Source organism: Scylla paramamosain, chromosome 40 (assembly GCF_035594125.1).
Source record: "Scylla paramamosain isolate STU-SP2022 chromosome 40, ASM3559412v1, whole genome shotgun sequence".
Taxonomy (NCBI): domain Eukaryota; kingdom Metazoa; phylum Arthropoda; class Malacostraca; order Decapoda; family Portunidae; genus Scylla; species Scylla paramamosain.
Window position 1 is genome coordinate 3,734,637 of NC_087190.1, and position 25,949 is coordinate 3,760,585.

The 25,949-nt window shown below is 39.5% G+C and overlaps 1 protein-coding gene across 7 annotated transcripts in view; it reads right to left on the reverse strand.

The window, feature by feature from the left end:
* Positions 1-2,419: 2,419 nt before the first annotated feature.
* Positions 2,420-25,949, reverse strand: part of LOC135092720 (TLC domain-containing protein 3A-like) — a 35,287-nt gene continuing 11,757 nt past the window's right edge. For 6 of the 7 annotated variants that reach the window (XM_063991350.1, XM_063991355.1, XM_063991353.1 and 3 more), the window contains 3 exons: positions 13,944-14,063; positions 7,043-7,164; positions 2,420-4,373 (listed from right to left, as the gene is read on the reverse strand). In XM_063991350.1, coding sequence (XP_063847420.1) covers positions 4,112-4,373; positions 7,043-7,164; positions 13,944-14,063 — 504 coding nt within the window. In that variant the 3' untranslated portion in view covers positions 2,420-4,111. The remainder of the gene's footprint in view (positions 4,374-7,042; positions 7,165-13,943; positions 14,064-25,949) is intronic. The other variant, XM_063991356.1, reaches the window with a different exon arrangement.

The window sequence follows — 25,949 nt, forward strand, 5'->3', positions numbered from 1 at the left end:
ATCATTTCAAGGAAAATCAGCATAATACCTCCTCAGGTTCCCCCAATTAGCAGAAGCAAAAAGCCAGAGGCACCTCTGCTTTGGGGGATACTGAGGAGGGATTGGAGCGATAGGACAAGGTACAAATATGGGACTGTAATTTTAGGAGCCCAGTGGGGAAGATAGGGTAACAGCAGGACTAGAGATTAGGAAAAGGTCAAGAATGTTGGACATATCTCCCAGGATGGTCAGGAATATGAGTATGGTGTTGCACCAATTGTTCTAGGTTTTGGAGGATAGCAAAGTTAAAGGCTAGTCCACCAGGATGGTCAGTGAAGGGAGAGGAAAAGCCAAAAATGGTAGTGAACAATGAAGTTTCCAAGAGTGGAGATCACAAAAGGGAAGAGAATCAGAATGTGCTCCACTTTGGGAGTTAAATAGTCAAAGAATCTCTTGAATTCTTTCAAGAGGTAGGTGTCAAGATACTTATCCTTTAAATTTTGATGTCCACTTTTGACTCTCTTTGGGGACTGACACCTCAGTGGGCCTTTTTTCTTATAGTTTTGATGCCCTTGGTCAGTGCGCCCCGTTACATGAAAAAATAAGTAAATACTACTTCTATTACTGCTACTACTTCTGCAACTACCACTACCATTACCACAATGAGTGAATATCACACCTTGCTGAAATGTCAGCTCACACCTGTATAAGTCTCTCCTCTTTTAGGCTCCATCAGTTGGAGTTTGAGGATTTGTTGTTCCTCATCTACTCTTTCTTCTCCTACATAACAATCCATGCTATCCTCTTTCTTCTATATTGACCCTAACCAACTGAAAGTCTGCACTGCACAGTGCATGGCACACATTGTCTGGATGTAGTAACATAGCCCACAGACTCGAAGCATGAGTCATGACACCTACTGTGGGTTTCAGAGGGCATGTTACATCTGATGATTTGGGATCATATTTTGACAGAGCATGTTTCAGGCACTCCACTAATTTTTGTCACTATGATCAAGTGAAAAAAAATAAATAAATAAAAATACTAAAGCCATTAACTCGTAATTCCATCTTGTCTTGTGCATCTGCCCTCACTGCTCTTTCGACATCTTGAAAGAAATATTCCATTGTGCCCTAAAAGTTCCAAAGAATGTGACTCCATCTCTCCCTCTGGTTCATGATACACACTCTCCTATCCTGACCACCTCAGCTATCAACATCCATCTTCAGTGGATTCCCTCCCACATCAACATTGTGGGGAACACCATGGCCAACAGAGCAGCAAATGATCCCACTCCCACACACCTCCCATAGACCTTATTACTGACCAAACTGACTTTTTGACCAACCTACACAAAGACTGCAACTTACTCTAGGAAAGACACCTGACAGACACCTCACTACAGTACACACCTGGAGACATCAAATAGGACACACAACATCACTTGTGGCCCCACTTCCCCAGCTGTGTCCTAGACACTGCAGTCATCATACTCAGAATGAGATACAGCTGTCTTAATGCCCACATGCACAGGGTAGGTTTGATAGACATCCCTCACTGCCCCTGGTGCCCTACACAGCCAGAGACTACACTGCCCTTGCCATCAATCCTACTGCACTGCTCTCCTCCACTCACTGCATCAGTCCACATCCCCAGGGCATCACTAACAGACTCTTGGGTGGTTCCCAAGATCTTGGCTTGGCCTTCAAGACACTCAAGCACACCAGGAACTTCCTCTAAAACACTGGACAACTCACCACAATCTAACTAGGTAACTTACCAACTGTTGCCAGCACCTGTGGGGCACCATAGGCTGTGGCACCACAGCCTGCACAGCCCCATCATATCCCCAACAAGAACAAAAACAAAGAACTTGGACTGTCAATATGGCTGTGGTCATGTTCAGTCAATGCACTGCATGTGGCAGGAAAGTCTTTCTTCATCATGGCATGCAGTGTAACACAAGCTCTCATAGACAGCATACAAGCTGTGGTATTAAGAATACACAAGATTTCCCATGGATGTGGTAACTATAAAAGTCATCTGGCACTGTTCTGCACACAATAAATCTCACACCTGCAAAACAACAGTTATTCAGGATGGCAACACCTTCTGTTCAGGATTACACATCAATATCCACTCAGCAAGACTAGACAGAACATTATGTGAAACCTGTTAAGGTGAAGGAGGACAGAAGTCTTCAGATCAGCAAGGGAGTGTTGAAAAGGTATCTGTACACATCATTTCTGAGTATGCATCTGTAATATGATTTGTTGATAGCTGTTCACGCTCAACAAACTTAATCCATCATACCAGTTATCTACAACAAAAAACTGCAACTGGTTTACCTAAGAGATTTGAACTTTGATAAACAAGTTTTCTTGCTTTACATGTATGTTAATAAATTCAATGTAGGATAATGTTTACAAAGTATTTCAAACCAATTTTGTGGTATTTTATTTTTGTAATTTGTATGCACAAAAATATGAATTATAAGAAAGGATAGGGTGCGACTATTTTGATGAGTGTCGTTTTCAACAGAGGCCATTTTTTCTGCTACTGTACACCTAAGTGCATTACCAAGATGTGGGATGGGGACCCAAGACATCATGTATCTCTCCCTCTCTCATTTCATAGCATTCACTCTTCATCCTTCCTCACTCTTTTGTACAATGCCATTTCCCATATTCAGTCAGTTTCATTCTATTTAGCAATTCTGAGGATCTTTCTTACTAACTCACTCTCACACTTTGTCTTTTGTTAACTTTCATACTCACTCCTGTTTGCATTCTCTCTCTCACTCTGACTGACTTTTACTCAGTCTGACTAATTAGCACTTGCTTCCATTCCCATTCTCACTCTTACACTTACACTTAACCTTTTACTTATTTTCATAATCAAACTCACATTTGTTTTCTCCTTCATGGTGACTTTAACTCACTCATCACTTATTCCTTCTTATCCACAGTCATTTTCACTCTAATAACCTCTCAAGTCACTCATGATTTTTTTTTTTTTATTCAACTTATGTTTATGCTCACCGGCACTCACTGAAACTTAGACTACTTCAACTCTCATGCTTATGACTCTCTCTCTCTTTCTCTCTTACTTCCAGTTTCAGTGTCCTTCACACTCTCAGTCCATCTCCCTCATTCATCCTTTCACACACACACACACGCACAAACACACACGTGCGCACACACACACACACACACACACACACACACACACACACACACACACACACACACACACACACACACACACACACACACACACACACACACACACACAGATTAAAAATCTCCACATTTCTTTGACACAGTGGTGAAGGCAGAGCTATTGTTGTCTGAAAATGGTGTAGCAGATACTGATGCAGATCTTTTTTTTGTTTTAACTTGCAGATGCACTGAATAATTTCACTGTAGAGGGTCTGAGGAGGCAGAGGCAGAAGCAAATATCCGATTCATCACTGGTGTGTGCTGATGTGGTCGTGGGCAAGGTATCATGATGCAGGAGGAAGGGTGGGGTGTCCATGGGGAATGTGTGGTGTGATAATAGCAAGGCATGACAATACACATATTCTTGGAAGTAGTATATAACTATCTTATGTAGTTACAACAGCTGTGTGAATATGTGGTCTGTTTACATTTTTGTAAGAATTAATGGTACCATGAAAACATATATCAGCTGCTATTTTTGCAGTACCATGTCCAACTATTTTTCTCTGTACCATACATTTCCGGAAAAAAAAAATGCTGCTAGGATTAAGAAAGTGGAATATTTCCATCAGTATTCTTGCTTCCATAATAGGATTTTTTTCCCAATCTCCTCCAATTCATTATTATTTTCTGCAGCTACATTTATTTACAAGCACACCATTGGCTAACTAGTTTAACCATTATCACAACACAGTGGAGAGTGTAGGTGTAACTCCTGTATTGGCAGTTCTACATTTGGTACCCAACCATTTATTTAGTAATACCAGTGCATTACTGCCAGCTTGTTCTTTTCAGGAAAGTGGATTACTGTCAACATTATAGCAGTTTTTGTGCTCAATGGTTAGGCTTTGCAGCACCATGCACTCTAAATTTCTCACTACATTACAGTTGATGTTGCATTAAACTGTAGTTCAATCAATCTTTTCATCAGCTTCAGTGAGGGTAGCACCTCGGGATATCTTGAATGCCCCCAGCACCATCAGCCTTAGCCAGTGGATCTGTGGCAGGAGCACCAACAGTGAGCCAAGATTGCAGTGTAATGGAATCTTCTTCATTACTTGGAAAATGTCCAGGCCATATTGTGCTCCATAAGCAAAGTACATGTAGGGAAAGATGGCCACTCGGCACAATGCAAATGTGATGATCATGAGAATTCCATTTACGGTGTACCACCTGTAGTATAAATGAAAATATATCATTACCAGAAATTTGAAAGAGATCACATGCATACATAATTTCAATGGCAAGTAATATGTACATATAATGCAAAATAAAATTTGTAATTATTATCAAAGTAAGAGTGATCAAATGTTTAACTTTCAAATTCATTAGAACAAGTTCATTTATTTTTGTTGCCATAACAAGAAGATACAAGCCATATATCTGTATTTGTGGGAACTCAACTCTCTAGAAACTTTCCTCGAGTGGCTATGAAAGAAGTCTTTGTCTTTCCTTGTTCCAGTATTCTTTCACTACACAATCATCTCTCTTCCCCTCCAATACTTCTCCACATTGTTTATTCACTTTATTCATCACTTAATTTCCACACTTTATCTTTTAAAATCAGTCCTGTACAGTTTCTTAACAAATTCATTCTCAAAAAGTATTCAGAGAGCCTTACTATGGTCACTCAACTAAACTATTCTACCCTTTAATGTTGCACCTATGCCACAGCAGTCATGCTGATTCACATTCTTTCCTGATGACCCTTATGCTACATTCATGTAGCTAATTTCCAATGCACATATTTGCAACTACTGTACTGCATTTCATGTCAATAAAAGAAAAGCTTCTGAAGTTACCCCACCCTACATTATGGACTTCTCTGTGGCTTGCTGAGGCCCATCCCCACACTAATTAGGGGTTTGAGTTCCTTATGTTGCAATATGACTTGGAGAAAAACTGACCACCTCAGTTAGAAATTATTTGTGTTAGCATACTGCACATTGACAAATATAATACATTTTAGAATGCATTTGTTTTTCATCTGCAGGCCCTAATCTGCAAGACGCCACCACTCTGCTGACCCTCACACTCCACAGTAGTCAAACTAAACTAGTCTGCAAACACCGATCTTGAGTTGCGATGGCACACACTACTCAGTGAGTGCGTTTTACTTAAGGCTTCTCAGCAAGCATAAAAAATGGGCAGGGACAAATTGACTTAATAGCATCTCAAGTGTATCTCTCCTCCTTGCTCATGTCTATAGAAAAAATGTCCAGTATCAATTACCAGAGTCAGTATTCATTGTCTTTAGTGATGCATAACTGGGTTTTTCCTCAGATTGAAATGCATTTTGTTCTGTTCATTTTGTGGTGATTGTAGTGATGAAGGCAAGGCAGACAAGTCACAATGATATCTTTCAATCATGGATCTTCACATGCTGGGCTTGAATGGTGTTGATATTGCAAAGCCTGTGAATTAGAAAATGCAAAATTTCCACAACCTCATGCAAAAATTTGTCAAGGGAGGCAGCCATGATGGTGACATCCCCACTGCTTCCCTTCAGCTGCCTTGCCGTAAGAGTCAGACTGAAGTCCAGCTACCTTTGTAGAAGAGCTAGAAGCTGTGGAGTAAAGGTAAAGGGATGCCACTACTGTGGTTGTGAAAAGACAGTTCCTCACTACTTCCCTTGATGAATTTTTGTATGAGGTTCTGAAGTTTCATGTTTTTAAATTCACATGTATTGCAATAACAACACTATTCAAGCCTGACATGTGAAGATCTATGACCGAATGATATCATCATGACTAGTCTGCCTGGCACTCATCACTACAAACACCACAGCATGAACAGAACATCATGCGTTTCACCTTGAGAAGAACCAATCATGAGTGACTAATGACAATGAAAATTGACACTGGTAACATGCTTAATACTGGTTACTGTTGCTGCAGGCATGAGTGAGGAGGAGAGGTGGACTTGAAATGCCAATAAGTAAATTTGTCAATGCCCATTTTTTATGGTTGTTGAGATGCCTGAAGTAAAACACGACCCCTGAGCAGTGTGTGCTGCTGCAAGGCAATATTAGTGTACATTGACTGTACAGTCTAGTTCTCTATCATTACATTAAACATATGTATATTGTCTGTTTTCTAGAAATATGCCTTGAAATATATATGATTCCTATATAAAATATGCCTTAGAGATGTTAATTTGTGTTTTCTGCAAATAAATAAATAAATAGTAGCTTATGTTCTCATTTATTCGTTGATAATATAGCTAATGAAATTCTCATTTGATCTTTTGGTATTTTAAATGTTTCAATACCTGTTTAGTCCAATAAATGTCAAGACAGGATTTTTACTGTATATACACACATCATCTCACTGCAGTCACTTGTCTGTCAAAATTTTATTTCAAGTGCACCTATCCTCTCTCTTGGCCACCATTTTGAAGTTCATGCCTCATAGCTATATAGTTTATTTATTTATTTATTTTCTCATTTCAAATGGTCTCTTCTCCCCAAATTTACATCAGAGACTTCTCCCATTCACCTGTGCCTCAAGAAATTCAGTCATCAATATTTCCACTACAATAATGAAACTACCATCTACTTTAATATTTCTCAAATTAGAACTATCTTGATATCTAGACTGCCATCCCTAACATATTCTATTAGTTTACTCTTTACCACATCCAGTTTTGTGAAAACAGTGTGTCAGTATGTGTAGATGAATATGTACACTGATACACATGCTTTAAACACCATCACACATATCATACTAACATGGATGAGGGTGTATATGTGCAGAGATATAATAATCAAGGTACAGATTTTCATGCTACTAACAAAAATCCAGTTTACTGTCTTTCTGGAAAAAAAATGTATATGAAATTACCTTGATGCTTTGAGACCAAGTCTGCTTAACACTACTCGCATGTTTGTGAAGGGTCCACTGAGTTCCACACAGTAGAAGCAGCCAACAAAGAAATCCCCAATTCCATTTCTGTAGATCAACACCTGTTGATAGAAATAAATTTTATGGAGTTATTTAATCATCTTTTTCTAACTGGAATAATCCATTTATAAATAACACTCATTGTAATGGTATACTGTTTGTGATGAACAGTTAGTGAAAATAAAAGGCCATGTCCAATTTACAAAAAGGTGGTGTGTCTCGACTGTACCGTGTGTAGTGTAGGTAGCATGTGGGTATACAAGAGGTGCTGCTTGAAAGGCAGATTTGAGTGTGGTATGAGGTATGGTAGTGGTGAGAGAGATAGATAAGAATAGGCTGACATAATGGCAAGTCCTTTTGTAGTGACAAGACAGTCAGGAGCAACCAAAATCCATTCAAGCCTTGGTTATCATCTTGGAGTGATCAGTTATGATGTCAGACTTGCATTTCCTTGAGTGTCCTGACAGAGGTTCATTCTCCAGCAAAAGCTTCCCAAGGCCAATTTATCCCACCTTCAGATAAGTTTTTTCAGTGTTTCCATCACAATCCAAGGCAGGGTATAACATTTTGAACATGCAGATATGATTTGTGTGGAAGGCGGAAAGACTTAAACCTTTAAAGGGCAGGTGGGAGATTTTTTTCAGTTTGCCTTTTCCGGCTCTCATTTTGAAGTTCATGTGGTGAATTTTGATCAACATGACTCTTAGGCCTTCACTCAACTGTGCTCTCACTGTCTCCTTGACTGTTGTGATAGTAAGACATACAATTTTTATTTTCTTCTGCATTCAATTCCAATCCAGACTTTCAGCGGCCAGCGTCTTCAGCGCTTCATAAGCCTGCTCTTAACACAAGAAAATGTAGGAAGGCCATGTGCGCCACAAATTTGGTGACCAATGTGAAAGTGTGATGAAATCAGTGAGGAACACCAGGAGGAATAGCCACTTGCCAGGTAAATATTAGGCAACATTCTGAACACAGGTCTGCTGCAATAAGAAAGTTACTCTACTACATCATGTTACCACAGAAAAACCACCTAGAGACTTTGAGTTTGTGAAAGATTAAAGAGGAAGAATAGATAAAGGGAATGCTCTTAAATTTGAATAAATTAACTGATGGAGCTGTATAATTCCAAATGGAAATGGAAATGCAACAATTTCCATGAAAATGTCAAAATATTGCTGTACAGAGAGGAACAATTTGAAGCAATGTTCCTGTCCCTTGGGATTTAAAGTGAATGAAGGGAATTCAGAGAATTACAGCCCTTATTTAAAACACTTTACTGAGGGAACTTTATTTTACATTTAAGGGATATCTATGCATAAACAGTCTATTAAAAAGAGTAATACTGAAAGCAAATATAACTTAAAGTTTGCAGGCTAAAGAGGACAGAAATGTGGATGACATGAGTCTTGCATGGCTGAGCAATGGACCAACAGGTAAGAGGATCACAGATGGTAAACTAAGTCTGGTGGTGAGAGGAGGTAAACTGAGGTAGTCTGGTGGTGAGAAGAGGTAGACTGAGGTGATCCTGGCATGCTGAGATGACAGTGATAAAATGAAAAGCATCAGATTTCAGAAATCTGTTTTTTTTTTTTTTTGGGGGGGGGGACTCAGAAAAAAACAATGAATGAAATGGCCTGGAAAGACTTTTAAGAGATAGAGCTGTGCAAGTAAGAGGCTGGAGACCATGCTGCTTAGTAAACTAGCCATCATAACAAGTCTAACATATAAAACCATAGTTTTATGTGTTGGCCTTGTTCACCTTATGATGTGAAGGAAGAAACCCAAAGCTGGTGGTGAACAGTGAAGTCTCCAAGAACAGAGATCTCCAGAAAAGGGAAGAGTCAGAATGTGCTCCACTTTGGAACTTACAGTAAGTAGTCAAAGAATTTTTTTGTCTGAGGAGTTATGGTGAGAGGATACAGCACAGATAAATTTAGATTGAGAGTGACTCTATAGTCAAAGGCAGATGGTGGAAAACATGGAAGATTTAAGAGCGTGGGCACAAGAGCAAGTTAAGTTGTTGCACACGTAGACACAACATCCAGCTTTGGATTGAAAATGAGGATAGAGAAAGTAGGAAGGAACAGAAAAGGGGCTACTGTCAGTTGCCTCAGACATCTGTGTTTCAGTGAGGAAAAATGAGATTTAGTAGAGGAGAGATGGTGTTCTACAGATTGAAAATTAGATCTAAGGCCATGAATGTTGCAGAAGTTAATGAAGAAAAAGTTGAGGGGGGTGTCAAGACACATAAGGCTGATACCAGAAGAGCAGTCTGAACTGGGGACATTTGTGGTCCTCTCCAGACAGGGACCCCAAGGCTGGTATAGAAGTCACCATATTTGATTTAGAATTTTGACTGAAGGGTGCGCATGCAATTAGGTGCATGTAATTTTGTGTGAAGGAAGAAAGTTGTCTTTAGAAGGCAGGCCGTGACTGCCTCTTTGTGTTGTGAGACACAAAGGGAAACATTCAGTAAGGTCACAGCTGGGTTACTGATAAGTTCACAGCACCCCCTGATCCAGTGCTTCAAACCTCATTGGGAGTAATTATTGTTTCAGCAGATGTCAACTGCCTCCTCTGTGTAAACACACAATAACAATAAAAGAAAAGTGTAAGGGTTGAAAAGCTGTTTCTGTCTCTCACTTGTGTGAAACTTATGGCACAGGATGAAGCAGTTCTTTGCTGACAATGATTCAAAGCAACAGATGTGCATAAAAAAAAAAAAAAAGAGAGTACATATCATGGTTGAATAATGATGGTGGTTTCAACAGTGAAGGAGTGATAGTGTGGACATATCTGGTATAATAATGGAACAAATTAAGAGGTTTCAAAAAGAGTTTGGTTAAGAACATCACTGAAGGCTCCTTGCAGAGATTACATTTCAGTGCATAAGCTTTGAAGACAAAAATAGTCAGGAAACAATGAAGGAACAACAGAATATGTCAGGCTTGTTTCTTGTTTTCTGCTTCATGATATTTGTGTTTAACTTACATATTATTTAATACAGCAGCTGTTTCATTTTATTTGAAAACATTCTTTAGCACACTAGGCACACTATTTAGGTCTTTTAAACCTATCAGGAGGTGTATTTGAGTTGCCAAGGGATAAACCTTGCTTAATCCAGGAAAATGACTAGTTTAAGATGGCTCTAGAACCAAGGTTGTGGTAGTATTGATAGTCAACCTGTACACATCTCCATTAGCTTTTCAAAATAACTGTCTCTATTCCTTTACATTTTCTCACTGAAAAACTGTTAGAGTGAATCAACAACATTATTACCGTGGGAGATGGCCAATTAGGGGCAAAATTAAGATGTAGACTACAAAGTGAAAGTATCATTAATGTGATGAGAAAATATGAAGGTATAATGATTGTGTTACATGAAAAAAAATAAAATGAATAAATAAAAAAATAATAATAACAATAAGATAAAAAAAAATAGTAATGGATTTATTTATTTATCTATTTATATATTTATTTATTTTTTATGTAAGAGGGAGACCGGCCAAGGGTAACAAAAATCCAATACAAAAAAGCCCACTGAGATGCTGGTCCCCAAACAGAGTCTGAAATGGTTGTCAAAAATTGAAGGATAAGTGTCTTGAAACCTCCCTCTTGAAGGAATTCAAGTCATAGGAGGGTGGAAATACAGAAGTAGGCAGAGAGTTCCAGAGTTTACCAGAGAAAGGAATGAATGATTGAGAATACTGGTTAACTCTTGCATTTGAGAGGTGGACAGACTTGGGGTGAGAGAAAGAAGAAAGACTTGTGCAGTGAGGCTGCAGGAGGAGGGGTGGCATGCAGTTAGCAAGATCAGAAGAGCAGTTAGCATGAAAATAGCACTAGAAGATAGCTAGAGATGCAACGTTGCGGTGATGAGAAAAATGATGAAGACAGTCAGTTAGAGGAGAGGAGTTGATGAAATGAAAAGCTTTTGATTCCACCCTGTCTAAAAGAACGGTATGAGTGGAACCTCCCCAGACATGTGAAGCATACTCCGTACATGGATGGATAAGGTCCTTGTACGGAGTTAGCAGCTGGGCGGGTGAGAAAAACTGGCGGAGATGTCTCAGAATGCCTAACTTCATAGATGCTGTTTTAGCTAGAGATGAGATGTAAAGTTTCCAGTTTAAATTATAACAAAAGAAGAGACTGAGAATGTTCAATGTAGAAGAGGGGGACAGTTGAGTCAGTGAAGAAGAGGGGATAGTTGTCTGGAAGGTTGTGTCGAGTTGAGAGATGGAGGAATTGAGTTTTTGAGGCAATGAACAATAACAAGTTTGCTCTGCCCCAATCAGAAATTTTAGAGAGATCAGAAGTCAAGTGTTCTGTGGCTTCCCTGCATGAACTGTTTACTTCCTGAAGAGTTGGACATCTATGAAAAGACGTGGAAAAGTGCAGGGTGGTATCATCAGCGTAGGAGTGGATAGGACAAGAAGTTTGGTTTAGAAGATCATTGATGAATAATAAGAAGAGAGTGGGTGATAGGACAGAACCCTGAGGAACACCACTGTTAATAGATTTAGGAGAAGAACAGTGACCGTCTACCACAGCAGCAACAGAACAGTCAGAAAGGAAACTTGAGATGAAGTTACAGACAGAAGGATAGAAGCCATAGGAGGGTAGTTTGGAAATCAAGGCTTTGTGGAAGACTCTATCAAAAGCTTTTGATATGTCTAAAGCAACAGCAAAATTTTCACTAAAATCTCTAAAAGAGGATGACCAAGACTCAGTAAGGAAAGCCAGAAGATCACCAGTAAAGCAGCTATGACAGAACTCATACTGGTGATCATATAGAAGGTTGTGAAGAGATAGATATCTAAGAATCTTCCTGTTGAGGATAGATTCAAAAACTTCAGATAGGCAGGAAATTAAAGCAACAGGACGGTAGTTTGAGGAATTACAATGGCCACCTCTAGATATTAACAGACAAAGCTGAAAGAGCTTGACTAGGCAAGGTGCAAGCACGGAGGCGCAGTTTTGGAGAACAATAGGAGGGACCCCATCAAGTCCATAAGTCTTCCGAGGGTTTAGGGTAGCAAGGGCATGGAAAACATCAATGCGAAGAATTTTAATAAGTAGCATGAAGTAGTCATAGGGTGGAGAGAGAGGAACAAGTCCTGAATCATCCAAGGTACAGTTTTTAGCAAAGGTTTGAGTGAAGAGTTATAGATGTTTTTGGCTAGGTGCCAGAAGTCACAAGGGGGGGTTAGATCTTGAAAGATTTTGACACTTTCTATTAATGAAGGAGTTTTGGCTAGTTGGAGAACAGACTTAGCATGCTTCTGGGCAGAAATAAAAAGTGCATGAGATTCTGGTGATGGAAGGCTCAAGTAGCTTTTGTGGGCCAGCTCTCTATCTTGTATAACATGAGAACAGCCTGTGTCAAACCAAGATTTGGAAGGTTTAGGACGAGAAAAAGAGTGAGGAATGTACGCCTCCATGCCAGAGGATAGCAAAGTTGGAGGCTAGTTTACCAGGATGGCTAATGAAGGGAGAGGAAAGCCAAAGCTGGTGGTGAATAGTGAAGTCTCCAAGAATGGAGATCTCCACAAAAGGGAAGAGAGTCAGAATGTGCTCCACTTAGGAAGTTAAGTAGTCAAAGAATTTCTTATAGTCAGAGGAGTTAGGTAAGAGGTATACAGCACAGATAAATTTAGTTCGAAGGTGACTCTGTAGTCGTAGCCAGATGGTGGAAAATTCGGAAGATTCAAGAGCGTGGGCACGAGAGCAGGTTAAGTCATTGCATATATATAAATGCAACATCTAACTTTGGATTGAAAATTAAGATAGAGAAAGTAGGAGGGAACAATAAAGGGATTACTGTCAGTTGCCTCAGACGCCTGTGTTTCAGAGAGGAAAAGAAGATGAGGTTGAGTAGAGGAGAGGTGGTGTTCTATAGATTGAAAATTAGATCCAAGATCATGAATGTTGCAGAAGTTAATGAAGAAAAAGTTGTGGAGGGTGTCAAGACACTTAGGGTTGATACTAGAAGAGCAGTCTGACCTGGGGACATTTGTGATCCCCTCCCAAGATAGGGAGTCTGAGGCTGGTGTAGGAGTTGCCATGATAATTCTGAATTTTGAGTGAAGGGTGTGTGTGTAATTAAGTGCTTGTAGTTTTGTGTGAAGAGGGCAGGCTGTGACTGTCACTTTGTGTTGTGAGACACAAAGGGAAATGTTCAGTGAGGTCACAGCTGGGTTTAATGATAAGTTCACAGTACCCCCTGATCCAGTGCTTTAGACCTCACTGGGAGTAATTATCATTTCAGCAGGTGCCTACTGCGTCTTAGGCAGTTAGTGAAGCGTTGCTGTAAAGCATGAGTAAAATGAAAAGTGGCAAACTCACTGGATGAGAATGACAGCATGAAGTCATATGCTTTTAAATGCAAAATAATTTAATTTATCCAAATAGAAACAGTGTAACAATAAAGACAGAACTAGATCATCAAAAAGGTACAAGAAACAAGACAAAACTGACAAATTGTCTACAGTGTGCTGCTGGGTGAACTGCTGTCAAGTGGTTGAGCCTAGCTAGTCTAAACAAAGTGCCTGCATTCAGACCAATGACAATGAAAAAAAAAATTCCAGGGCAGTATATAAAACTTCATAAGCAATCTAGGGAATTCATTATTTGAAAAAAAAAAAAAAAAAAAAAAAAAAAAAAAATCTCATTAACTTAAGTAAGGATACATTTACAGTGGCAGTGGTGTGATGTATTTATAACACCAAAAAAATATTACATCATAAAACTTTCAATAATATAAAAATTATTCCATTACTCAAAAATCTCTCCCTGATACATAAACTAATCCCTCTACACCATCCCACGCACTCACCGGCATCAAGACTGTGACCACAACAACATGATGCAAGACAAGTAAGGTTCTCCTCCTCAAGTAGCTGTTCACTCGTCCTGCCAAACACTTGGGAGCTTCAGCCAAGCTTGCCAGATGGACCTGAGGATTTATAAACAGTAGTTATTAACTAAAGGGAGGTCCCAATAATACAGGCAGTTAGGTTCTATCTGAAATGCTCATATAGCAAATTCTCATATAACGAAACAACTAATGGGAAAAAAGGGATTAGGTTCCATGAACCTTGTCAAAGGTAAGTTTTCAATCTAAAACATAATATGCCAAACACAACAAACATGTCTATGTCACAGAACTGTTGATAAAGCAACCTGAAAGGGAAAACATCATACAAAGACCTCTGATCTTTCTAAAAGTTTCTGACCTGGCCAGAGCAAACTCAGTGTTGTCCATTGCCTCAAACCCAGTTCCTCAATCTATCAACTCGACAATCTTCCAGATGTTGATCCCTGCTTCTACAATGAACATCCTCAGCCTGTCCTTTACTAACAAACTAAATTGAAAATTTCACATCTCATCTCCTGCTAAAACAGCTTCTATGAAGTTAGTCATTCTGAGTCATTTCTGCCAGTTTTTCTTAATCCTGGCTGCAAACTCTGTACAGGGGCCTTATCTATCTATGTATGAAGTACACTTCATATGTATTAGTGGGGTTCCACTCAAATTTCTCTTTTAGACAGGGTGGAATCAAAAGCATTTTGTCTCATCAACTCTCTTCTAACAGATTGTTTTCAAACTCTTCCTCTTGGCTACAATGTTGCATCTCTTGCTATTTTTTACCACTACTTTCACATTAACTACTCTTCTGATCTTGCTAACTGCATGCCTCTTGCAGCCTCACTACACAAGACTTACTATTTTCTCTTAGCCCTATTTTGTCCATCTCCCTAATGCAAGAGTTAACCAGTATTCACAATATTTTTATCCCTTTCACTGGTAAACTGCCTGATTCTGTATTTCCTCCTATGATTTTAATTCCTTTAACAGGGAAATTTCAAGGTACTTCTCCAATTTTGAATAATCCTTTTTGCTCTTTTCTTTAGGGACTGGCACCTCAGTGGACCTTTTTTTCTAAGTTTTTGTAGCCTTAGACAAGTACTTCTTTTTATAAAAAAAAATACATGGATGTCTCTGTGGGAGATGAAATCTAAAGTAGGAACTACTGATGCAAGGCTGAAACAGAAGGGAGTGTGATGAGCTGTTTACAGAAGACTGTCATACTAGCACAGAGTGAAAATGAACGTCAGGGACTGACAAATAATTTTCATATGAATGGAAACTGAAGGTGAATCCTCAGGAAAGTAAAGTGGTGGTGTTTAAGAGGAGAGAAGTAGCAATGTGTAACTTTACACCTTACTGAGTATCATCCTCTCAGAGGACTGCAGACTGCCTCATCTATCAATGGGGAATGGATGTAGTGGGACTCTCTGGGGTGAGGAGGTCTGGCAGTGATGAGAGCAGTAGCAAGGGGTACAACTACTATTTGTCTGGTATGACCAATGGTGCCCATCTTTGGGTGGTAGCTATACACATTTCTATCGGAAGCCAGACATTTTGGCCACAGACATTTTGGCCATGAAATTGCCACCTAAAGACATTTTGGCCATGGAAGGTAGGTTATTTTGCCCATGGAACAACATGTGAAGAAAACAAAACTATTCTTTAATGCTTTAATGCAATATTTAAAACATTGAGCATTTTTTCACAGTATATTATTATAATTTAAAAAACAATTTAAAATTGTCAGTTTATTATTAAAATAGGTATTTAAAAACTATAGGCCTACACATTCATATTTCTACCTTGAAAGTTGTGACTGATGCCTCAGAGGAACTCTGGGATGGTCTTCTTCCCTTCATTCAGATCCATGACCAGGTTTTGGATGCATGTTTGTAATTCCTTGTAAACCCTTTTTATCCTCTTGGCAGGGCAAATGCCACATTTTTCCTGCAGCAGAATTTCATCCACAGTGGCAGCATCAGCTTGCAGACACTTGAGCTTCCACACAGTGGGGTTGGCATGTCCCACCATGCGGAAAAACTTGTTGTTCCACCTCTCATGAATGTTATTAGTTCTTGGCTGGTTATTAAGAGTTGTGTGGTACATATTACATTTCTCAGGCAGGAACACAGGTGGTGTGTGAAATAGATGGATCATGACTGGCCGTATGTGTCCTAGCCTGGAAGTGATGTTACGGCAATGATGGAGTTGGCCTGAAATGTAGGTGAAGTCAAAGTATTCCAAGAGTGGAGCAGCCTCCTCAGGCATGGTAGATCGAAGGTATGACATGCCATCCTTGACATCTGGGAACAGGAAGGTGAGTGCATCCACCTGACCACAGAAGAGGCAGAACTCATCATTGGACTCGTAGGTTTTTGGGATCCTGGTGCTGGATGTGCCTCCAGATGGACTGGGTCAGATAGAAACAGAACCACACCTGGACCTCCTCCCCAAAGACCACATGAAGGGCCAGCTCCACAGGGCTCTCGAAGTCAATGATGACTGTGCTGGGATCACAGTCATTCTCCTCCAGGACCCTGAAAACTTGCTCATAGCTGGTTTGTGTCTTGCATTGCAGCAAGACATACACAAGAAGTAGATAGATGCTGTTGACTCGACCTTGGATGACATACAGCTGGGTGAAAAATCTTGGAGCTACCGAAAATGTGCCATCTATACACCACTCATCATAGCGTGCTAACAGCTCCAGATAATGGGGGGTGGTGAAGATGATATGCTCATCTGCCTCTGGCCCATTTTCATAGTGGAGGTGGGATGTCCAGTCAGCAGGAATTTCCAACTCTTGAAGAGACTGTGGATCCTTCAGACAGTGTGCAGCCTGGATGCAACGAAGGACACACTTGCTAGAATCAGACCTAGGCATGTGTGCCTTGACCTCCTCTGGCAGTGCTGCAACAGTGAAGGTGAGGATCTGATTAAGTTGATCACTGGTGCTTGAAGCATTTCTCTTCATATCCTGTCAAGCCTGCTCCACTTGACATCTAACTGTGTCTGAAAGGTGATTATGCGAGGTCACAACTTTAGGGTCACCGAGACTTTTGGTGGTCTTCAGTATACCAGGGCACTTCAGACTAGCCTGCTTGACACACCAAAACACCATCTCATCCACTGATTTTGCAACGTGCTTCTTAGTGTACAAGAAGCCATTCAGATAGATTTTCTGACCACCTCGCTTTGATGTGGTGACCTCAAGCTCAGCTGACATGGTTGAGCAGTACTGTGCACTGTAGTTCCCACCAGACTGTTCCTCACCTCAGTCATAAACTTCACAAACTATCAACTGCTTCATAGCTCAAAACAACCTGAAACAAAGTTCAAACACTCCTTTTTGTTTCACTCAGTCTCAAAAGGACTTTGAAAACTGAAGCTTCACTCAGTTTCAAAATCACTGTAAAGCAGTAAAGGCTGTGTGTGTGTGTGTGTGTGTGTGTGTGTGTAAAGCTTCACTCAGTCTCAAAATCACTGTAAAGCAGAACCATATGACTACTGAATTTTTGCCCACGGCAGCCAATTAAAACTTAAACCACGAATTATAAGTAAAAAAATATGGCACAAAATATGAGGAAAAGTACCATACATTCAAAAGATAAATTAATTTTTCATGGCCTAAATGTCCTAGCTTGGTGGCCAATGGCCAAAACATCCATGGCCAAAATGCCCTACACTCATCCCTATCAGACTGCAAAAGTCTACTGTTGAGATTAGACTGGTTGATGTGTGTATAATGCATTTGAAGCTGAAGCACACCATGGGATCTGTATCTCTTGTTGCAGTGAATGCTCCTACCAAGATATGTAAAACTGAACAGATGTTTTGCACCAAACTTGACTCAGTACTGGACTAGTGCCTCCCTGAGACACACTCATTGTCTCAGACAACTTTAATGCATTTAGTGGTGCTGGGAGATATATCAGACCCTACATCATACACACCAGCAGTTCTATCCTTCTAAGCCTACCAAGATCTAGATGGCTGAAGATTGCAGGTTCTTGGTATCAGAGACCAAAGATTTACAGCAATCATGGAGGGGTTGCTAAGAATACTGACCACATACTTGTTAGTACTTAATAGAGCCTCCTCTAGAACTGCAGGTTCTCCTGAGGTGCTGAGTTCTTTGCTGCATATCTGACCACATACTTGTTAGTACTTAATGGAGCCTCCTCTAGAACTGCAGGGTCTCCTGAGGTGCTGAGTTCTTTGCTGCATATCTGACCACATACTTGTTAGTACTTAAAGGAGCCTCCTCTAGAACTGCAGGGTCTCCTGAGGTGCTAAGTTCTTTGCTGCATATCAGTGTATTACTCCTGAATTAATGTTATAATGAGAGTAATAATGATGCCATTTGGGGTAATGAATATTTGCAAACTCCTGCTATAAATATATCTTTCTCTCTACATCCTCCAGAGGTGAATATTATACTATCTAACATCCACACTTGCCTACCATCAAAACTGATCAATCCAGCAAAGAGGAGGAAAGAGAGCACAAAAAAAATAAGAGAAAATATCATAAGAAAAAAAAATCCTAACCCCCCCATAATGGTGGTGCATTCCTTTAGAAACACTTTTGAACCCTCTATGGTACTGTTTTAACTAAAGAAAAGTCTTATGTACACATATTTACGAACACTTTTTATAATATTTAACGAAAGAAAGTAAAATAATTATTAATATTGTGGTGTGGCCTCTCGCTCCATCCTTCCTACTCCTCATTATCACAAACACAACTGCCAATGCTGCAGCACTACTGCCATCACCACCACATGCTCTACCCTTCAGCCTCTCTTCTTTTACCTTATGCAATAACCTCACCTTCTCTACTAGAGTTAGCAGCTTCTTTACATACTTAGGGGAGTTTCTATCAGGTGTTTTGGAAAATTTCATAGGGGCCATGGTGAAAATATGACATCAATATGAATTGTGGTGCAAGTGAGGGTGAGAGAAAGGGACAGCTGGGCAGCAGTGGGAAATATATGCCAGTAGTCACCAAAAAAGTACTAAACTTACAATGCTACCAAACAGCAGAGGGATTGCGGGATGGTTGTACAGGTAGCATGCATGGTGTGTGTGTGTGTGTGTGTGTGTGTGTGTGTGTGTGTGTGTGTGTGTGTGTGTGTGTGTGTGTGTGTGTGTGTGTGTGTGTGTGTGTGTGTGTGTGTGTGTATTTATCTAGTTGTATTGTACAGGGCAGAAGCCAAAGCTCATTTTGTCCTGTCTCCATAACCATATTTATCCAGTTTCTTTTTAAACATGTGTACACTGTTTGCCACAACCACCTCTTCCTTCAAATTATTCCACATTTCAACGGTTAGGTACAGGAAGCTGCATTTCTTGATGTCGCTTAAACATCCACTCTTCTTTTTCTTCCCATGCCCCCTTGTCCATCTCTCTCCCTCCTCCATCTGTGGTACCAGGTCATTTCTGTCAATTCTTTCTATGTTGTTTACTAATTTGTACATTGTTATTAGATCTCCTCTTTCTCTTCTCTCTTGTAGTGTTGGTAATCTCCTCTCTTCAAATCTTCAAGTCAACGCATACCATTTTCTGGGATTAAATTCTAGTTTCCATCTTTGGCTCCATGCATGTATCTTGTCATTTTCTTTTTGTAACACCTTGCAGTCATTTTCATCCTTTATTATTTTCATTATTTTTGCATCATCAGCAAACAGGTTTATATAACTATTTATATCCTCTGTCATATCAACTACATATATTTGAAACATAATAGGTGCCAACACAGTTCCTTGTGGTACCCAACTTGTCACCATGCAAACTTGAATTAGTCTCTGATTACTGTTCTCATTTCCCTCCCTTGTAAATAATTATCCATTCATCACAATGTTGTTCCCTTTAGTCCTCCTCCATTCTCTAACTTCCACATAAGGCTTTTGTGGGGAGCTTTATCAAATGCTTTTCTGAGATCCGGGTATACTGCATCAGCCCATCCGTCCCTCTCTTGCACTCCATCTATTACTCTTATAAAAGCTCAGTAGGTTTGTGACACAGGATCTCCCTTTCCTGAATCCAAATTGCTTTTCTGTAATTATTTTTTTCATCTTCTAAATATTGCACCCATCTGTCTTTAATTACTATTTTACAAACCTTGCTTACAATACAGTGGAACCTCAATTTTTTACTTAATTAGTTCCTGAATGATATTTGAAATCTGAAATGTTCGAAAACCAAAACTATTTTCCCCATAGGAATCAATGTAAAATAGATTAATCTCTTCTCAGACACTTTTCCAGCATGTCTTAGCAGGCAATGACTGATGCTCTCACTGCTAAGATGTCCGCTCCACAACATCTTCAGCTTAGAAATTTTTTATCCATAAAGGATGCATTGAATGAATTTAGTGACACAGAACTCATCAAAAGATATTCTTTAGACCATGCAGACATTCTCTTTGTCACCAATCAAGTGAGGGAAGCCTTACAGAGTGACACAGAGAGGAGCAACCCACTCACTGCCAAAATGAAGGTGACCATAACACTTGCTGCTGGGAAAAGCTACTGGGAAAATGCAGTTGTGCAGTAATGATGGTGTTGTGAGTCACAGAGCCACAGGTGACTCGGGATTACTCCTTAGAGCCGAACCTTGTTTATTTACATCAAGGTTCTTCGACTTCTTCAAAGGGAGTACATTTAACTTATTTCAAAGACTGAATTACTGTCTTACCCTCTGTGTCTCTCCTCCAAATATATAAAAATGAGGGAAACATTTATAGAAACTACAAATTAGTAATAAATGGCAGCTTTTGCTACGTCTTGTAGTATCTGAAATCAAGTAACTTTGTTTGAATACCGTATTATGGTATGGCAACTGAAGTAATTATGAGTTAAAATCTTTGTTCGAAAACTGAGACCTTCAGTAACCAAGGTTCCACTGTACTTGTTAATGACACTGGTCTATAATTTAATGTTTCCATTTTATTTTTCCCTGTGTATATTAGCACTACATTAGCTCTTTTCCATTCCCTTGGTACTTTTCTTTCTTTCAACAAACTGTTAATCATATCCCATACAGATTCCTGCATTTTTTTCTGCATTCTTTTTATATCCATCCATTTACTTGATCTGGTCCCATAGCCTTCCTAACATCCAACTCTTCCAGCAGTTTCTTGATTTTATGGTCTCTACTTGTATCTCCTGTATTCCCTCATTCTGTGATACCACTTTTGGTGCCACAAATTTGGTTTCTTTTGTAAACACAGATTAAAAACTCTCATTCATTAATTCACGTATCTCTTCTATAGTTTCATAAATTTGTCCTTCCTTTTAACTTGTTTATGTTATCCCTGTTTCACTTTTCTGTTTATGTATCTGTAGAAGAGTTTGGATTCTTCCTTGCATTCTCTTACTACATCACTAACAGTTTCTTTCTTCTTCTCTTCTTATTATACCATATTCATTCCTTGCCTTTCTGTATTCTTCTCAAGCATTTCTGTTCGGTTGTCTCATCATTTTCTTCCATGTCCTGTCTTTTCTTTTTTGCTTCTACATACATTAAACCATTCATGCTTCCTGATTTTCACTTTATAAATCAGCACAAACTGTTGCACTTCCTCTCTATACTTGCTCAGAAATATTTATTTTTTCTTGCAATACTTTGCCTTCAAATAGCTCTTTCCAGTTAATTTTTCCATAAAATCTATTAAGCTCTACAAAGTTTACCTTAGCATAGTTCTGTCTCCCATTTCTGTATTGTTCTTTCCTGCACAACACTGTTTTCTCCTGTAGTACTATTTCTATTAACACATGATCACTTTTTCCCATTGCACTCAGACAATGTACACTTGGTCTACTTTATGGGGTTTTTGTAAACACTAAGTCTTCTTTTCCTCTCCATCTTGTAGGTTCATTCATCCACTGTCTCACTGTATTCATTATCATGGCATGCATAAGTTCTTCACTCCATGATCTGACATTTTCTTTCCCTTCCATCTCCTCCCAGTTAATTCCTTTACTTTTTATTTATTAATTTATATATATATATATATATATATATATATATATATATATATATATATATATATATATATATATATATATATATATATATATATATATATATATATATAGGAGGGACACTGGCAAAAAAAAAAAAAAAAAAAAACACTAAGATGTCGGTCCCCAAGTAGGGTCTGAAGTGGTAGTCAAAAATTGAAGGATAAGTGTCTTGAAACCTCCCTCTTGAAAGAATTCAAGTCATAGGAAGGTGGAAATACAGAAGCAGGCAGGGAGTTCCAAAGTTTACCAGAGAAAAGGATGAATGATTGAGAATACTGGTTTGGTTAACTTGCATTAGAGAGGTGGCCAGAATAAGGGTGAAAGAAGAAAGTCTTGTGCAGCGAGGCCATGGGAGGAGGGATGGCATGCAGTTAACAAGGTCAGAAGAGCAGTTAGCATGAAAAAGTGGTAGAAGACAGCTAGAGTTGCAGGGATGAGAGAGAGGCTGAAGACAGTCAGTTAGAGGAGAGGCATCGATGAAATGAAAAGCTTTTGATTCCACCCTGTCTAGAAGAGCAGTGTGAGTGGAAGCCCCCCACCCCTCCCAGACATGTGAAGCATACTCCATACATGGACAGATAAGGCCCTTGTACAGAGTTAGCAGCTGGGGGGTGAGAAAAACTGGTGGAGACGTCTCAGAATGCCTAACTTCATAGAAGCTGTTTTAGCTAGAGATGAGATGTGAAGATTCCAATTTAGATTATGAGAAAAGGATAGACCAAGAATGTTCAATGTAGAGGAGGGGGGGCAGTTGAGTGCCACTGAAGAAGAGGGGATTGTTATCAGGAAGATTTTGTCGAGTTGATAGATGGAGGAATTGAGTTTTTGATACATTGAACAATACCAAGTTTGCTCTGCCCCAATAAGAAATTTTAGAGATCAGAAGTCAGGCATTCTGTGGCTTCCCTGTGTGAACTGTTTACTTCCTAAAGGGTTGGACGTCTATGAAAAGACGTAGAAAACTGCAGGGTGGTATTATCAGTGTAGGAATGGACAGGACAAGAAGTTTGGTTTAGGAGACCATTGATGAATAATAGGAAGAGAAGGGGTGACAGGACAGAACCTTGAGGAACACCACTGTTAATAGATTTAGGAGAAAAACAGCAATATAACAGTCAAAAAGGAAACTTAAGATGAAGTTAGAGAGAATGACAGAAGCAGTAGGAAGGTAGTTTGGAAATCAAAGCTTTGTGCCAGACTCTATCAAAAGCTTTAGATATGTCTAAAGCAACAGCAAAAGTTTCACTAAAATCCCTAAAAGAGGATGACCAAGGCTCAGTAAGGAAAGCCAGATCATCAGTAGAGCAGCCTTGACAGAACCCATACTGGCAATCATATAGAAGGTTGTGAAGTGATAGATGTTTAAGAATCTTGCTGTTTTAGGACAGATTAAAAAACTTTAGCTAGGCAGGAAATTAAAGCAATAGGACAGTAGTTTGAAGGATTAGAATGGTCACCTTTACAGACAGAGATGAAAGAGTTTGACTAGGTAAGTTGCAAGCAGGGAGGCGAAGTCTTGGAGAACAATAGGAAGGATCCTATCAGGTCCATAAGACTTCCAAGGGTTTAGGCCAGCAAGGGCATGGAAAACATCACTGCGAAGAATTTTAATAGGTAACATGAAGTAGTAAGAGTGTGGAGGAGAGGGAGGAACAAGCCCTGAATCATCCAAGGTAGAGTTCGTAGCAATGGTTTGAGCAAAGAGTTTAGCTTTAGAGTTTGATGTGATAGCAGTGGTGTCATCAGGTTGAAATAAAGGAGGGAAAGAAGCAAAGTTATTGGAGATGTTTTTGGCTAGATGCAAGAAGTCACAAGGGGAGTTAGATCTTGAAAGATTTTGACACTCCCTATTAATGAAGGAGTTTTTGGTTAGTTGGAGAACAGACTTAGCATGGTTCCAGGCAGAAATATAAAGTGCATGAGATTCTGGTGATGGAAGGCTCAAGTACCTTTTGTGGGCTACCTCTCTATCATGTATAACACGAGAACAGGCTATGTTAAACCAAAGTCTGGAAGATTTAGGTTGAGAAAAAAGTGAGGAATGTATGCTTCCATGCCAAACACTATCACCTCTGTTATGCGCTCGGCACACAGAGATGGGTCTCTGTCACAGAAGCAGTAGTCATTCCAAGGAAAATCAGCAAAATACCTCCTCAGGTCCCCTAACTAGCAGAGGAAAAATGCCAGAGGCACCTCCATTTAGGGGGATCCTGAGTAGGGATTGGAGTGATAGGAGATGATACAGATATGAGATTGTGATCGGCGAAGCCCAAAGGAGAAGAGAGGGTATTGTTGAAGGCACCTACTAAGAGCACTTTATTACTTTTCCTTATCATTTCCTCTATGCTATTTCTTGTTTCTAGTTGCATAGTTTTATATCTGTTGGTCTCCCATGCATTAGTTTTTGGTGGTATGTACATCACAATAACTTTCCTTTTTTCACTTCCTTTGATCTTAATCACAATAGTCAAAGTTTCCACCATTCCATCACCATATTCCACTTCCTCAACAACAATATCCTCTTTTACTGATATCATCACTCCTCTTCCTCCCTTTCCTTTTCTGTCTCTCCTCCATATCCAAATCTCAACTTTATTTCCTCTTTTACTTTGGTTTCTGTTAAACACACCAAGTCTGGTTTATTGTTCTTTAAGTAACCTTGAAGTTCCAATAGGCTCAACACCAAACCCTCTATATTTGTATACATAATTTTTTAACTTCTGCTTGATCTTCCATGGCATCTTTGTGCCACCATTTCCGTACTTTCATGTCCACAACTTTCCAAGGGAATCTCCTCGCTTGTTCCTGTGTTTTCTCCTCATTTTTTGACAGCGTCTCTACTCTCAACTCTTTCAGTTTACTTCTCTTCTTTCATGTCTCTTTTTATCCATATTTCCTTCATTCCTTCTGCTTTTTTTCAATTTTCCTGTTTGTGATATGAATCTTATTATTTTCACTGGTCTTGTTCCATTTTCTTCACACTTTCTGATCTTATAAACCTCTTCAGTTTGTTCAATATCTCCTCTCCTTCTCCTGCCACTTCTGCTATAATTTCCTTAGCCCTTTTCACTTCTTTCTCTCTCGCTATTTTCATGGGGTAGGTTCTTCTTGACCCCAAATACCACCACACACATCTTTCTCTGCACTGTGTCTCTCACAAGATTACTTTTTTCCTTTATTATTTTAATCACTTGCTTTTCCATGTCCTTATTGTGTTCCTGTTGCCTTATTTTCTCCTCCATATCCACCTTTTGTTATTGTTCTCTCTCTTCTTTCCAACTTCTGACTTCTTCTATCACCAACTCTTACTTTCCCAACCTTAATATCTTTCTCTTGTAAAGCGTTCTTTAGCTCTTCATTCTCTTCCTAGGGTTTCTTGATTTCTTCACAGTACTTCTTGTTTAAGTCCACTATTTTTATCACCTCTTCTCTCAGTATGTCCTCTTTTTCCCTTTTCATCTCCCTCTTCATCATCTCTATTATATCACTGGATGTCTTTTTTACATTATCACCACCCACCTCTCTTTCTTCTTTCCATGTCTTTATCATTGCAAAGTTGCATGTTTCTTTTCGTATTTTCACATTTTCTTCTTCAATTTTCCACATTTGTTTATTTGTATGAGCTACACTGAGGTCCTCTTCCTCGAAACCTTCAAAAACATCTGGGTTCATGCCAGCCGCCATCTTCCCTGTTGATATCACACCCAACATTTATACTACTCTCCCATTTCACCCTTTTGCCCACTCTCCGATTTATACTTCACTTTCCCCTGCCCACACACCTCACATAATTCCCTAATAAGAAGACAGGACTCAAGCTCGGTCACCCCCTGTGTGTGTGTGTGTGTGTGTGTGTGTGTGTGTGTGTGTGTGTGTGTGTGTGTGTGTGTGTGTGTGTGTGTGTGTGTGTGTGTATTGTGGTGAGCTGTGCCACATGCTGG